General features: G+C 35.2%; 1 protein-coding gene across 1 annotated transcript in view; it reads left to right on the forward strand.

The window, feature by feature from the left end:
- The first annotated feature begins 728 nt into the window (after positions 1 to 728).
- IntS8 (integrator complex subunit 8) overlaps positions 729 to 17,346 on the forward strand; it is a 232,475-nt gene continuing 215,857 nt past the window's right edge. The window contains exons 1-3 of the mRNA XM_090368890.1: positions 729 to 857; positions 9,295 to 9,471; positions 12,155 to 12,254. Of these exons, the coding sequence (XP_090225016.1) occupies positions 737 to 857; positions 9,295 to 9,471; positions 12,155 to 12,254 (398 nt within the window). The 5' untranslated portion in view covers positions 729 to 736. The remainder of the gene's footprint in view (positions 858 to 9,294; positions 9,472 to 12,154; positions 12,255 to 17,346) is intronic.

A 17,346-nucleotide genomic window follows, 5' to 3' on the forward strand; every position in this document is an offset into this window, starting at 1 on the left:
GAATGGTGAGGGGGGAAAAAGAGGTGCCCTTACGAAGAAAGACTTATTTCCTGCAAATTGCAGCGTCTAGAGGCTTGCCACCTGCGATGTGATCTGGTTAAGGTGTATAAGGCCTTGAATTGATTGAACAGACTCAATTCTGATGGGATTCTTACTCTTGCTCAGATTACGAACCTGAGGTGGCACATTTTCGAATTGAGGAAAGATAGTTGTCGAATAAATGTGCGGAAATTTGCCTTTTGCCAGGAGGTAGTTCATTGCTGGAACAAACTTTCATCTGTTATTGTGAAAGTTGATATCATCATCCTTCTCTTGGTGATTACTTTCTACTTTTGACTCTCTCTCTCTCTCTCTCTCTCTCTCTCTCTCTCTCTCTCTCAGGGTAACCTAGGGAATTTTTTTGTTTTTTTGTTGGCTGGTGCAGCCTAAGCCTCAGGCTTTCTTGCACCATTTGGCTAATAATAATAATAATAATAATAATAATAATAATAATAAAAGTTCTTGAAAGAACTTCTTTTATATTTTTTAAAAAATCCTTATTTGGGCACTACTTGGCGCTTTACTGCCAGTAAATTATTGTAAAAGTTATTCTTGAAAGAACTTCTTTTATATTTTTTAAAAAAATCCTTATTTGGGCACTACGTGGCGCTTTGCTGCTAGTAAAAGTTGTGCGATCTGCTTTCCTGGATATAGTTATTATTTTTTTTGTTTAGTATATGCCTGTTAATTATAGGTTATGTCTGAATTTAATCCGGCAAAGCCCTCGAGTAGACCACATACACCGCTTAAAGTTCTGTGGTTTGAATTTTTACTTAACCCTTCACTGTTAGAAAAGCATCTTCTGCAGGATCAACCAGGTGAAGTTGTCAGTGGCCTCAAGCGCCTAGCTGTTCGTTTTAATTAAAATCGCAGCGAGCAAGTTTTTTTTTTTCTCCCTCTCTCTCTTTCCTAACATAAGTAATACTATAAAAATAAAATATCATGTTCAGTAGTTATTAAAAATGAACAAAAGGCAAAACTTTTAACATCAACGGTTGCATGGGAATACAGTACATATTTATACTAGTTCAATTCCATCTTAACATATTCTTTAACTACAGATACCCGCATTGTCACTTAAGTTCTGTGCTTAGGTATTTTGATTAATGTCAATCTCCTTCCAGATTTTGTTAGATTTTGCTGAAAAGAAAATTTTGAAATTTATAAAAATATTTATATTCCCAACAATATACACAAATTATGTTTGTATTAATTTTAAATTGGAAATTATCCCCAATCAAATTCCTTTATAAACTTTTGTCGTCATGTTACTATTTCTTTTTGTTAATGTTTACCAAAAAACAAACAATTTCCTTTTTTTTTTTTTTAATATGAAAACCTCAAGCACAAAACATATTAAAATCTATAGTACTTAGTACTGTGCATGGGTTGAAGTTTGAGAAGATGAAAGAAGATATTTGTTAACATTACACTTGAATTTCAAAAATTGTATTTTTCAGAAAATACATATGAAGGGAGGTTGTTCCAGAAAATGCAAGTTGAAGGAATAAATGAGGAAGAGAAAAACTTGAGTTTGAATTTGGACAGTAAAAGGATGTTGACTGGTTAGTTCCGAGTGGTTTGAAAAAGAGAGTGGCTTTTATAAAGAAGCCAATTCGGAAGACCAGTGCCCATGGAAGTATCTATAGAAAAGACATGCAGAAACAGAATATCTGAGACAGAGTGTGGAGAGATTTTGTTAGAGATGGGTTAATTAATTAACCTAACTGTCCTATTTTGAATCGAGTCTAGAAGCCTGAGAGAGGTTTTGGTGGCATCACCCTAGATGTGGGAACAATATTCCATGGTAGGGTGGATTTGAGATTTGTACAAAGTAAGTAAGCTGCGTGGAAGAAAAGTAACAGCAGGAATTATAGAACAAACCCAATTTTTTAGGTGCAAAGGAAGCAATATTTGTGATGTGTGTATGTCAAAAGAGATTAGAAATCAGGGTAATCCCTTATAGAGATATGCGTTCTTGTCTAGAAATTTGAGTGTCATGGAAGGTAAGTGTAGGAGCAGAAAAAACTTTTTTTTTTTTTGCAAGATATAAGAGAGGACTCAGTTTTAGAAAGATTGAAATTAACTAAGTTATCTTAACCCCACAGGAGAATAACCCGGTGATTAGTAATTTAAAGAATTGGTAATGCATTGGATAGCATCTACTATCACCTGCAGTGAGTAATCAGAGAGAAAACTTGATACCCAATTACAAAACACAGTTGGCAAACTATAAGATGGAAGCTTATTTAGAAGACCTTTATGCTAAACATGATCAGAAGCCTTTGAAATGGTAAGAGCAACTACTTGAATTTCACCAAACTTTTCTGTTGAATTTTCCATAGATGGGTAACATAAGCCAGTATATCACCAGTGGATTGACACTGATGCAGTCCATACTGGCAATCATAAAGATGTAAAGTTTCTAGATAGTTTAGAAATTGTTGGCTGATGGATTTTTCCATTACTTTAGAAAGAGTAGTAGAAAGGGCAATGAGACGATAATTGGATGGGAGGGATTTGTCACTCTTCAGGAACTGGCTATATGAGCAAATTTCCAAGCAGAAGGGAAAACACTGGTGAAATAAGAAAGTGTAAAAAGGTGACACAGAACAGGAATAAGCTCAGTAGCATTTTGAGAACAAGTGGAGAAATGCCATCTCATGGTGCTTTCTTAGCATCAAGACTTCAAAATTCTTCTGATATCCTTTGACAAATGACCACAAGAGGCATTGAATGGGGTATACTGGGAATGCTAGGAGGTGGTTTACTGAGATCATCAATATACGAGTTAGAAGAAAGAAAAGTAGGATGCTAGGAGTTCAGATTTATCTTTAGCTGAGGTGGCAACAGAACCATCTAGTTTTGACAGAGGTGGTGGTAGTGATGGGCAAAAGTTGGAGCCAATATCTTTGGAAAGGCAGAATGCTTGATTATCATTGGTACAAGAAGCAAGATTTTCTACTCTTAGCCTGTTCAGAGTTTGTCAGTTTGGGTTTAACAGGGCTTACAACTCTTGTTGGTTATGGTATCATATGGACATTTCAAGAATGTGGTCTTGAGGAGCTTGATTATTATATTACACAGCAACTGAATTTTTTAAAAAAATGATTTAACATAATTACTGATTATATTCATGCCAAAAACTTAAATCAAGTGGAGAAATAAATTACACAAATGTAAATAGGCAACATGAGACAAGCAGTATGCGACATGCAGTGCATGTTGCGACATACTACCTGTTACCAGAAGCAACATCTTTACAGTTGGATGATGTGATGCTTGATACCTTTCTTACAAAATAGGAAAAAACAGATTTTTTCCATATTTGTCATTTGAATGGTTAGCATAATAATAATTAAAAAAAAGTTAGCAGCTCAGTATATCAATTTTTCATTTACATTGTGGTGGTTAATGTGTTAACCCTCCTGCAAACTTCCTTGTTATAATTAATCTATTCTTGATATTTATCTAATTACTATAAAACAGTTGTGATACATAAAATTATTCCATACAGATCATATTGTAAGTGTATCAATCTGATTATGAGAACATTGAAAGATTTTTATTATAATTTTTTTTTTTTTTTTTTTGGCATTAGAAGCTTAGTCATATCTGCCATACTGAAAAATCCTTACATTACCGTAGAAAACCTTTTTTGCACTGCATGTTAAAGCAGTATATGAGATATAGAAGTTAGGTCACAATTTTTATTGATTCACGTTTTTACATTATTGTAAATAACAAAATAAAGAAATTGTATTTTGCATTTCCTATTTGTTCAGTTCAGATCTTTTTACAAAACCTATACATTATTTGAAATCTGAAGTAAAATTTAAAACCATTTGAAACCTCTGAGGGTCAGTTTTTCATGGTTGTACAGTGCGATGGCGATGTACTACATACCTTGTTATACTGTGGCTTCAGATATATCAGAAATGTGATCATATCCTCCAAGAGAAATAAAAAAAGTACAGTTTATTCCAAACATAAATTCACACTGACAAAAGCAAATTCTGTTCCTCACAACGAGGAACCAACCACTGCAGTGATTTCCAAAGTGCAGAACACTGAGTTATTCCATTATATTCTGTGGTATATTCCCTCAATTAGACAATTAAATTTTTATAAACAGCAGAATGTATCTAAGAGTAATTACTGTAGATGTTTACTCTCTTTCTTGTCTCACCTTCGAGTTGCAATAGAAAAATACATCAATGAAAAATTAATTTCTGTGGTAACTTGCACAATTAAATATTTTCCTCTGAGAGGGGATTGAGCATATTTTGAGGTTTTAGTGTCAAACAACGCTAATTACAGAATCCTTTTTTAGTTGATGTTTTTGTAATTAACCAAAAAAAAAGTCATTTGACCTTTTCTTGGTTTACCAGAAATGTACTTATGCCTAAGCTAACTTGTAAAGTACTAGAGAGATAACAGTTCTATAACATATTATGCATTGTTATTTGTATAAAGTAAAACTAAAGTTATTGCAAAAAGTAAATGCAATTTTGTATTTAACATTGTTTGACACCAAATCCTCGATTTGTCACTTAAGTTATAAATTTTTGTGAACAAGAGCACATGTTAGCTCCTTTTCAAGGCTGTGAAATCACATTTAGAATGGCAAGAATTGCTAGATGCTAGGACAGCTCGCAGGGTTCTGTCAGTGATGTACAGTAACTTTGAAAGCATTGACAAAAGATGAGATTGTTCCATGTGCAAACCAATTATGAGGTCGCATCTTGAATACTGCATTCATGTTTAAAAACCTCATTTTAGGATGATTGTAATATGTTTGAAAGGGCAGAAAAGAGCAACAAGGTTGTTGAGAATACAAGAGGATATTCTTTCCAAGAAAAATTGGATTTCTGTAAATTGCAGCAATTTACAGAAATTATGCATGGTGACCTTCACAAAGTGTTTAAGAATTTAAAGGGATTGAGTAAATTAAATTCTGATGGTATCTAATCTTCTTCATGTGAGACATGCCCAAGGAGACGTATTATATTTAAGTTGACACAGGATGGTTGCATTTATTTTCAGTCTTTGACAAGACTTATTTCAAGATATACTACTAATATCAACAGAAGTTGCATGTACACCAAAGCTAGGAGTATAGTTAATAAATTTGATGAGCTTGAAGTGCTAATCAAGGCATCAAAGGCAGATATTGTTCGGATATCTGAGACGTGGTGTCACACAGATATAAGCAGTGCAGAATTGGAATTTGGGGAGTATGATGTGTATAGGAAGGGAGGAGGGGTTATGCTGTTAGTTAAGAAATACATAAAATCTAAGGAAGTGCATCCAATTGATGTTAGATAATGCAGTGTTGAGTCGGTTTGGTGTGAAATAAACACTGGGAAAGGAAAAATGAGAGTAGATGTGTGTTATAGGCCTAATGAATCTGATGAGTATAATGAGCAATTGTACAGAGAAATAGAGCGGGCCAGTAAATCAGAATCTCTTTTAATGGAGGATTTTAACTTTCCAGATATTAACTGGAATTTGTGGGTTGGTCACTCGCACACTAGCAAGACTTTTGTGGATTTATTGGATAACATGTTTTCTACAGCAACATATTCGAGAGGCAACCAGAGGGAGTAATACTCTTGATCTGATTATCAGCAGTGATTATTCATGCATTAAGAATTTGCAGATAAAAGAACCACTGGGTGTCAGTAATCACAATGTGCTGATGTGGGAATTACTTAAAGATGTAACTACCATCAAGGCTAAAGGGAAGGGCTTTTGCTTTCATAAAGGTGACTACAGAGATCTCAGACAGTTTTTAAATTCTGTACAGTGGGATTAACTGATGATGTTACCAAAGTTGAATTTAAATGGGAGCCTTCAGGGACTTAATTTCAGAGTGCTACTAGGCTTTTCATTCCAACTAAGATATACTATTCAAGGTTTAGGCCTCAATGGATGTCAGATGAATTAATGAGGCTTGTGGCAGAGAAGATGAATGTATGGGATGCATATAAAGTATCAGGTGAAACAGAAGCCTATGGCAGGTATAAACTAGTCTGTAATCAAGTCACAAAGGAGGTTAGGTAGGCGAAGGCAGATTACGAGAAATCTTTGTCAAAGGATGCAAAGAGTTCTGTTCTTATGTAAACTCCAGAAGGAAAGGGACGAATCAGATTGGACCATTTAACATGGGTTGACTATTGATGATCATGCTCAGGTTGCTGATAATCTGAATGAGTATTTTGCATCTACATTCACACATGAGGAGTTATTCAATGAGGAGAGTGCCAGAAGTGTATCAAATGCTAACAGGGAGCTAAGTGATTTTGTAATAACTGAGAGCAAATTGGAGGAGAAATTGTTGAAGTTAAACATAAGGATGGCACCTGGGATGGACTGGGTCAATCCAGTTATATTAAAGGAGGCAGCAAAGGAAGTAAGCAAACCCTTAGCCATAATTATGAGAGCTTCCTTGGACTCAGGTGAGATCCCCATGGACTGGAGGTATGCAAATGTATCATCAATTCACAAAGGGGGTTCAAAAGGTGACATAAGTAACTACAGACCTGTTAGTTTAACTTGTGTTCTGGGGAAAATAATGGAGTCACTGGTTAAAGAAGCATTGCAGGATCATCTAGACAAGACTGCAGTAATAGTTAAGACACAGCATGGGTTTGTTAAAGGGAGGTCTTGTCTCTGACCAAATTAATTGGATACCATGATGTGGCCACGAAGGAACTGAATGCCAAAAATAATTTTGATACCATATACTTGGATTTCAGGAAGGCTTTTGATACTGTTGCACATGGAAGACTGCTGTACAAATTGGAGAGGTATGGCATTAAGGGTAAGTTGCTACAATGGATAAAGGGATGGTTGAGTGGGAGATGACAAAGAGTGGTAATCAATGGACACTGCTCTTTGTGGAGAAATGTTATTAGTGGAGTTCCCCAGGGTTCGGTGTTGGGCCCATTGTTTTGTATATTTATCAATAATATTGATAAATATACAAATATACCTGATATATATTGATAAATATATATCAGGTTTAATGTCCAATTTTGCAGATGATACAAAGGTTGGCAGGGTTGTTAACGACAGTAAGGACAGCATGATACTCCAACTGGATCTAGATAATTTGGGAAAATGGGCTGAGAAGTGGCAACTGAATTTTAACATTGGCAAATGCAAAGTACTGCATATGGGTAGCAATAACCGTAGAGAAATGTACCAACTGTGTGGTACTACACTCAGGGAAGTGGAAAGTGAAAAAGACCTGGGAGTAATTGTGCAGTCAAATATGAGGTTCGCTGAACAGTGTGGACATGCTGTCAGGGCAGGTCATGGAGTCTTGTCAATGATATATAGGAATTTTGCTAGCAGAGACCGGGAGGTGATTATCCCATTATTACACACCACAATATCCATACACTTTTAAACCTCTGGCCTCTACAGTTTTCTGTATCACACCACAATGTATACTACGCGGAGATGGGGGGAACCCCTGGTGCCGTTAGACCCTAAACACACTATACTCTACACTATATACAAAGCAATTATATGAAGACCTAAGAGGAGAACTCATCACGAGAATAAGATACAATCCCACAAACTAAGAATACTGCCTACTTGACTCCAAGGAGGAATTTGCTGCCCTCAGCAAATTTGCGCAGGCATTATTCAGTAGACAAAAAACAATGATAGCAATTTGTCAAGGAACTCACTAAGAGACAAACATCAGATGTGGTGTTGCAACACTTGGACAGGACTGTTGAAATGAGTGATCCCCTAATGATAGCAATTCAACAAGGAATACGCTAAACAGACAAACCTGAGATGAGAAGACATGACACCCAAATAAGACTGGCAAGACTAATGATTCCCCATTGAAAGTAATCCATCAAGGAATGCACTAAAGAGGCAAAACTAGATATGAAGACATGCCACTGGGACACAACATTAAAGACCACTGATTCCGCAAAGACAGCAAATCAACTAGGAATGCATTAAAGAGGCACATCAGATATGGTGAATAGTCAATAGCCATATGGAAAACTGGGCTGAATACCCTTGCCTCAGCCTGCTTTCTTCCCACCTCCCTGGCAGGGAGGTGAAGGTCCTGCTGTCTCCTCTCCCTCCTGCCACCCCACTCTTCTCTCTGGAAGAACATAGGCATGCTCTGCTGCCCTCTGGAGGCCATCTTAACTGTCGGCCTCCTCCTCCTACTTTCTACCCCCCAGTCTTCTGCCTCTCCACCAACTACTTTCTCCTTAAACAGAGTAAATTTCTTTTCCCACAGGCCCAAATTTAAATACACAAATTATTGCCCGACCTATTAGGTCTCTAGAAGAAGTTTTTAGCGAATAACCCCACGCACTGCTAAAATCAACAACTGCAATCTTTTTTTTTTTTTTTTTTTTAAATCGGGTCCTAGCCACTGAAATCCCAGGAAAGTAGGTGGCAGGACCACCCAGAGTACTTTGCAAAATACTGGTAACACCTGGCCGGCCTCCATGTTGGCGAGGTATGGTAATGTCGGGTCCCATCTGGGGCTTGGCGGTTAACAGGCCAGAAGAACAAGGGGCACAACACATTACACAGTACAAATCCCACACACTTTTCAAATCTCTGGCTTGTCCAATACAACAAACACAGGCGGAGATGGGAGAAATCCCAGGTGCCGCTAGAACCCAAACATACCTCATATACAAAGCAATGGTCAGGCCACACCTTGAGTACTGTGTACAGGTCTGGAGGCCTCATTTTAGGAAGGATGTAGAGTTGCTAGAACAAGTACAAAGAAGGGTAACAAGATTGTTGAGGGGAAAAAAGGGGTACTCTTACCAAGAAAGGCTTTAGTTCTGCAGATTGCAGCCTGGAGAGTAGGCACCTACAAGGTGATCTCATTGAGGTGTATAAGGCCTTGAATGGGTTGAGCAAGCTGAATGCTGATGGGATTCTTCCTCTTGCTCAGACTAAGAACCTGAGGGGGCACAGTTTCAAATTGAGGAAAGATAGTTGTAGAATAGATGTGCAGAAATTTGCCTTTAGCCAGTGGGTAGTTGATTGGCAGAACAGGCTTCCATCTTTTGTTGTGGAAGCTAATAGACTAAATAAATTTAAGGCTGAGCTGGACAGGCATTTGGAATGAATGGAGGGATGAAATGGGAGTTTTTTTTTTTTTTTGTTTGATGCTACATAAGCTTGCTTTCTTGCATTGTATGCCTCTACTAATGCTAAGAGAAAATTATAAATATATTGTTATTTCTATTTCAGATCCTTCAGCAACTGATCTTATAATTCAGTTCTTGGCTAATGCAACAGCACCTTTTCATAATGAATCAAATAATTCATGTGCACAACCAGCTACTGTGCCTTCGCCCAGTGCCTCCCCACAGCATAACAATGCAGTTGCAGCAGAAGCTGGAACTCCAGAAACTCCACCATTGAAGCGTAAGTATCAGTAGTATACTGTTGACATGATTGTATTAATAGCTACAGTTATGTGAGAATAATATGTTATATATTAGAGAGGATATTATGCTGTTAAGAATTATTGCATCATATCATCATATATATATATATATATATATATACACACACACACACACACTAGTGGTCAAAGAAAGTGCATCACCTAGGAATTTCATGTTTCTAACCCTTTTTCATGATGGTATGTTACATTAATGACAAGCATCACAAATAGAAATATAAACAAAAGATATTTATTAATAGTTAAGGCAAAGCTAAGTAAATTTGACAGGTGCTTTCAAAATATTCCAAAATGAGCATTTGCAACCTTTATACAAATATTGCAACATCTGTTACTTTCAGCTATATAAGCGTGCACTGCAAGAGTTGCAGTCATTCTTGCTTGTGTCAGCATGGTGAGTTACGTGCAGTTGACGCCACGAAGAAAGAATGCTATTGTTGCTTTACATGAGGAAGGATGTTCTTCCTGTCATATTGCTTATAGAGTGTCTTGTAATCAGTCAACAGTGAGTAGATTTCTTTCCAAACTCAAAAATACTAGTTCTGCTGATAGGAAAAAAGTAACCAAATGCAAATGAGTCTCTACACCAAAACAGGACTGCGTTTTTTATGCCTTAAAACCCGTAAAGCTTCTTCGTCGGAGCTGAAAAGAGAATGGGAAGAACATACAGGAGTGGTAGCAAGTGCAATAACAGTCAGAAGATGCCTCTTCAAAAATGGACTTGTAGCTCATACAAAGAAGAAGCCCCTCCTCACACAAAAAATTAAAAAGGCCCGATTAATTTGGTGTAAGGTCAAATGGACCCCCTGAGCAGTGGAAGTCAGTTATTTTCTCGGATGAGAAGAAATTCAACCTGCATGGCTCTGATGGGAGACAAACGATTCGCCGTAGACGTGGTGAAGAATACCATCCAGACTGTATGGTGTCTACAGTGAAATTCCCTACCAACCAAATGATATGGGGGGGTGCATTTCATATCGTGGAGTAGGTCACCTGCAGTTTATAAAAGGTTCTGTAAATGCCAATGGATACCTGGCTATGTTGGAAAGCAAATTTACTGCCAAACATTAGAGACCATTTCAGCCTGCCAAGTAACTGCATCTTTCAGGACAGCTCTGCTCCTTGTCATCGGGCGAAAAGTGTAAGTAGGCACTTCTGTAGTTACTTTAGCTTCATTTCTGAATTAGAGGTTCAACAGTAATGTGTTTACATTTGTTACAGGTGAAAAAATGGTTGGAAGAACAGTCTATTACAACTCTTAGCTGGCCAGGAAACAGCCCGGACCAGAATTTTATAGAGAACTGTTGGCATTGTGTGGAATCTGCAGTTGCCAGAAAGAAACCAAACACCCTTCGTGAACTTCAGGAAGCCATAATTCATATTTGGAACCAAGAACTATTAGTTGATTATCTTTAGATATTGATCTTGTCAATGGTGTGCTGCTGTCATCAGGGCTAGAAGCGATTCAACTAAATATTAGTTTGCACCTGAACTTTTAATTTTGTTTTCCATTTAAAATGATAAAGTGAAGCAAATTGAGGGCTTCTGATTACATTTCAGCCATAATTGTCGTATTTACCAAAACTGTTATATAAAGGTTGCAGATGCTCATTTTGGAATATTTTGAGAGCACCTGTTAAATATTACTTAGCTTTGCCTTAACTATTAATAAATATCTTTTGTTTATATTTCTATTTGTGATGCTAGTCATTAATGTAACATACCATCGTGAAAAAGGGTTAGAAATGTGAAATTCCTAGGTGATGCACTTTCTTTGAACACCATTGTGTATTATACTCATTTTGTGTAGACATTGTGCGGTGACGTCAAAGGCAATGGTATAGCAGTTTAGCTAGCAGGAAGCAGTATTAGGTAAGGAATTAGGCTATAAATAGACACTCCTGCCCTCTTATAAACTAATAGCCCAGAGTGTGGAAAAAAATTAAGTTGGGGGAAAGTGAACAGTATATGAATGCAGAATATAAAGTTAGTGCTTGGGTTATCTGAGATCACCATTTCACATCCATACTAGTAACCTCCCTGGACATAGTAGATATGTGAATCGGTAAATAGTTGTACTTTGTATGTATACAAATATATTTTGTTGATCGATTAATAAACCTTATAATCTTATAATAATCTTATACTTAAAATAAAATTATCTTACAATTGTGGGTAAATGGTTGCATGTATACAAATATATTTTTTTCATTACTGCTTAATAATAATATCTCAAACATTTTGCTGCTTGAGGTCCTTCTGTCTTATTCTTATATTCTAGACATTTCTGCTACATTGTCTTTTAGTTTTGGTTTTGGGTTGACCTAGTCATATTGTTGGTTAGGTAAGCTCTCTTACTGCCTTGTCTATGCATTTCCTTTGTTCCTCTGTCTAGTCAACCATGAACCACATGTTGGCATTATATTTCCTCCCCCATATTTATATCCTTTCTGCTTTTACCTTTTATATTTCAAATTCTTAATTTTATTAAATTCTTCAGTTTCATTTTTTAATTATACCTTGCATTGACATGTGCTTTCCTATATATATGTGCATTGCACACAGAATGGCAAATGTGTATGTTTGTATAAATAGACTGTTTATAATCCCAGCTAACTGTTTATGCCTTTTATATTTATTTAGCTAAAGAAGAAGTGGAAACTAAAAAGATGCAGTCATTAAAATATTTGGCTGTTCAAGTTGCAGCATTTTTGAAGTGGGACTTGGACACTTTTGAAAAAAAGTAAATGATATTATTTTCTTGTGTTTCTTGCTACACACTTAAAAATATTATCTGGCATATTATACTAATCAATGATTTGCTAGCTAAATACAAGGATGGGAAAGTAAACTGTGCTGCTACAGCTACATCGAGTGTACTGGCAGTCAGTTATCAGCAGTCAATTATTAGTACCACATATTCAATGATGTTCTCTTGTCATTGCAACTATTTCACGTGACTTTCTCCTGTCAGTCACTTTGAAGAAAAACATAACTTACTGATTTCGCTAGTATAGCTAACAACATTCTGTAGAATGAGTCCCAGGGCAAGTTCTGATGTTTAAGCTTAGGGAACCAGGCAACAAACAATTACCAGGCAAGCAAGGAATTCATTATATTATGTAGTCTCTAATTTCGTACAAAATGCATTCAAAAATATTATTGCTAAGAAATAAAAACATAACATCACAAATATGTTATATTAATTTAATAAGTTAATTTGCATATTAGAATTTTTTTTAAATAGTGATGGACATAATTGATTACGTACATATTAGTTGATTATTAAACTGACAACAAGAAAATGGGAAGGGGTGGGTGAAAAAGTAGAGGGATTTGATCTGATGTTATCATGACTAAAAATAAAGTGCTGTTACCACTTAGACAATAGTTCAGTTTCTTCTCTGTTTATATACAGATGCTCTTCGACTTACGTATTAATTGATTTTTTTTCATCTACATAAGTTCGTTTTGTATGTAAGGCCATCTTCAGTCTTGTAGATACATACTAAATACAGTACATCTCACCAAGATTATAACCCCCAGCAAACTTCATCAGGCCATATGTACAGTATTGTTTACAGTATTTTACAATTTGTAACCGAATTGAATGAGGCAAAAAAAAAAAAAAACAATAAATTATACATAATGTAGAGTATGGTATTTATTCAAAAGTAATTTATTCTAATACCTGTAAACAGTGCTGTATAGCATATAAACAAGATACAATATACAAGAACAAAAATAAACAAGTTAATTTGCTCACATTATGGAGATGGAGGATCATAAACTTTCGATGACACTGATTCTGGTGATCTGGGAGCAGATTGACTGGTTGTGGTACCACCTGTGGATGCCATATATTCATGTCCACTTTCTTGAAAAACTGATGGATCTTAATCTGCACAGTTTTCTTCTTCTTTTCTTCGTAGATTAGTTTATAGCAGGCAGTGGCATTGTTTACACCCGCTGCCACTTTGGTGACCCTCTTGGTGTTAGGATCTTGAATATCGAAAGATGATAGTGCTTTATCTATTAAAGAAAAAGCTTCAGCTAGCTGCTGCCTGGGGTGAAATTTTTTTAACAACTTTTTCCCGTTCAGTGGCCTCCTTCCGTGTCTGTTTTGTCACGCTCGAAGAGATCTTCATTGGTCAGCTCCTGAGAGTGGCTTTCCAACAATTGGTAAACACACTCTTCCTCCACCTCAAGATCCAATTGTTTTCCAAGCCGTACCACGTTTTTGGAGATTGACTCTACCTCTTCAAATGTACAGAAGCCATGAGCAAATTGTGGGATATGTTTCTTCCAGATCCCATTCATATTTGATGATGTTATCTCATGCCGAGCAGCATCTGTATTTATTCTTGATTGCATTGTATATTCCTTCCAAAACTGCTTTAAGGTCATTCTACCCTCTCCTTCTGTTACTGTTAAGTTCAAAACTGTTGATATATTTTCAATATACAGCAGTATTTTTATTAATTTTAAGAAACTTTGTGCTTTGTACAAAGTTTCTTAAAATTAATACTTACAAATTTACAAACAAACTACATAAGTAGTTTGTTTGTAAGTAGAGTGCCTGTATGTAGACAGAGAGATAGAGAAGAAATAATTGATTAATAACAATCAATGATTAATAATAACTAATGATTAATAACAATCGAAGTAAAAATAATCGATTATGAAAATCATTCAGTCACAGTCATCACTACTTTTCATTTATGTGAACTTTAGAGGTATATCTTGTTCTCTCATATATTTCTGCAGCCAACAGGATTTAAACTGCCTAGTTAATGCAATGGTCTTAATGTTCACAGTAGCACAAACTGGGCCTTAAGTTTCCCTGGTATTGCGCTACTTTCAAACAAGTAGCATCATCATGTTTTTGCACATTATTTAAAAAGAAACCACTCTCTGAGAGAAAGCAGTAATTGTGAAAATAGCTCTCATCTTTTAAATGAATGATAGATTAACCTCTTGGTAATGCAATTTATTTGGAAGTATTGCAATACCATGGCAACTGATGTTGGGAAAGTTTGTTCTGCTGTGTGTTCATTTTGTTCTAGATGTGAAAATTTCATTTAATAAAATGTATTTTGAATTCAGTACTAATCGTGCAATTTTTTTTTTTTGAAAAAATTCAGTACTTGAAATAAATGAATAATATTTGAAAAAAATGAAAAATAAGAAAATAATTAAAAGAAAAATATATACAAATGAAACCTGACATCCACATGGGCAATGCCATAGTAAAAAAATTGACAAGTGAACATTACTGAGTAGGCAGTGCTAACAAGTATTCAAGGTGACAGATTCTGTGTAGCCACCACTGCAGCATGCTACAGACATTACCACAACACAGTTTGTTTTCCTGTTGTATTTAACCAAGCAAAAAAGATTCAGTAATTAAAATATTTAACCCTTCAAGTTGCAGCATTTTTGAAGTATGACTTTCTATTTGACACTTTTTGAAAAAAAAGTTAATATTTTCTTGTTACACACCTAAAAATATTAGTTGGCATGTTGTATAATCAATGATTTTCCTTCGAAATTTTAGAATAGCTGCTATTTTAAAAATTTTCAAAATTATGAAAGTACACAGATCTTTCCTTGCCCTTTCATGTTCTTTCAGCTGGCAAAGCTGGAAAAATAAACTGTTTTTAAACTGCTTAGTAAATAAAATGCTGATGGCAGAACAATCTTTGTTTCTACAAAATGCTTAGGAATTGCACTGCTTTCAAACAAATGGTATCACCAAAAGGTTAGTCTACCATATGTGAAAGATGAGATGTTGCTCTAACAGACTGTTTCAAGTCCTGCATCAAATAGCAAGTATTGATAATTCCCTCTTAAACTAAATGTTTTAATATAGTTTTGAAAAGGATGCAATATAGAATTCCTGTTGCATAATTTATATAGGGCCACATGCAAGTTTTGTGAAAATTTGGTTTATTGCAATTTAATCTAGTGATATAATCCATTATCAAGCACACAAAACATTAAATTTGACTCTGGCTGTGTTTTGGGATTTTTGTCGTATGCTATATTTGTTTCATAATGTTTCTTTTACATAGTTCTCATAGTTTTAGTTCTTGTATAGATGTAATGGATTGCCACATGTTCAGCTACTTTCAACTACTATGAATTTATTCAAAACAATAAATTCATATCTTTCATTTGCATCTAGTTTATCGTAATTTTTTTTGTGTAAGAATGAATTTTCAGAATTGTGCCCCTCAGTAATGCTCTTTCTTGTTGAACTGATGGCATTTGTCTGATTTGGCAATGTGACTACAGCTGCTATCAGTGGGATAATATTCTTAAATCAATAGCAGTACAGCAGTTATTGTGTGGGAGGGGACTGCTAATTTGAAAGGAGCTCTATATGTGGCATCTCATTTCTACTCTTGAGAGAGACTAAACTGTTCAAAAGACATTTTCATATTTTTCAGGCTTAGAAAAATAAGAAGAAATGGAACACCTCCACTATTTTAGATAAATTTGAATCTTTTTTTGAATTCTGCTTTAATTATGCAGAATCCATAACAAGTACACAGTTGTGTATTTGTTTTGGATTCGTGTATTTATGCAAATACACAGTCATGTTCATAAGTAATGCATCAAATTGTATTATCTGATTGTTCTTTCCCATTGAAAAATCTGTAGAAGAAAATTGGTCAGGTTCATTCATTTCATTTATCACCCCCTTTTGTAACACGAGTGATATCAGTCCTCAGACAGGCCCAAGATGTTAACTGTAATATTTGAAAAAAGCATTTGGTTTTTGAATTGTACTTTTAGTGTACTGATGTTTTACTTTTTACCAGTAGATTGCAATGCTTATAAATTTTAGTTCTATATTTTTTTAATAAAATAACTGAATATTTTTTAAATATTGTGTTTTTTGCCACTAAAAATATATATTAGTCTTAATGAAATAAGAAATTTATTAATTATACTTAAATTTTCAGGAAAATGTTGGTAACATAAAATTGAAACATGATGCATTTAATCTTTGCCAATTTTAAGTTTTTGGAAGCATTAGTTGCATGAAACTTCAACACTGCTCCAACACAACAAATTAAGCCAATATTTTAAAAAAATTCTTTGAAATTAGCATACTTCAATGAAAAAAGTAATAAATTTCTATTAATTTTGTCCATGTATGTGACAAATATTATAAACATAAAATAGTAATATGAAATCATTCATATCCATTTTTCCAAGGTTCTTTTGACATTCACTACATGAAAATTGTGTATAGCTGAAATAGAAAAATATTTGCAATATTTTTATGCCCATCTTTTATCTCAGTCACTTTTATTTCTTTATGAACAGCCTTCTTCACATGTTACTACCTGTGTATCACTAGCCGATATTATGCATAGCACAATTCGTCCAACTATGTCAGTCCCTCCCTCCTCTACCTTTCATAGAATTGTAAAATGTGATGTTCTATGGCTCCCCTACCACATGTTGAAGCATTAATTTTGCCGCCATGATGCACACACTACCTGTCAGAATAATGTTCTGGTGTTCTTTGGTAATATAGAATACTTTTGTGACATCTGACTGGAATGCAAATACACTGGCATTAGCTGATTTTCAGTTCATGGCTACAAACTCTACCAGAATTTCTCTTAATTTCCATGATAATTGTCACACAGATGAGTGTTGAACTCTGAGAAGCTTTTGGATAGTGAAAAACATGCCATTGTGATGAAAGGCAGTGTTTCACTACACAAGCTGTATTTAGCTTGTCATGGCCATTCAGCTCTCACAAAGTGAACAACAATATTAGCATTAGTTGAGGCATATGATGCAAGAAAGCAAGC

The sequence above is a fragment of the Mastigoproctus giganteus genome, chromosome 2, assembly GCF_048544385.1.
Source record: "Mastigoproctus giganteus isolate SK-2022 chromosome 2, ASM4854438v1, whole genome shotgun sequence".
Taxonomy (NCBI): Eukaryota; Metazoa; Arthropoda; class Arachnida; order Uropygi; family Thelyphonidae; genus Mastigoproctus; species Mastigoproctus giganteus.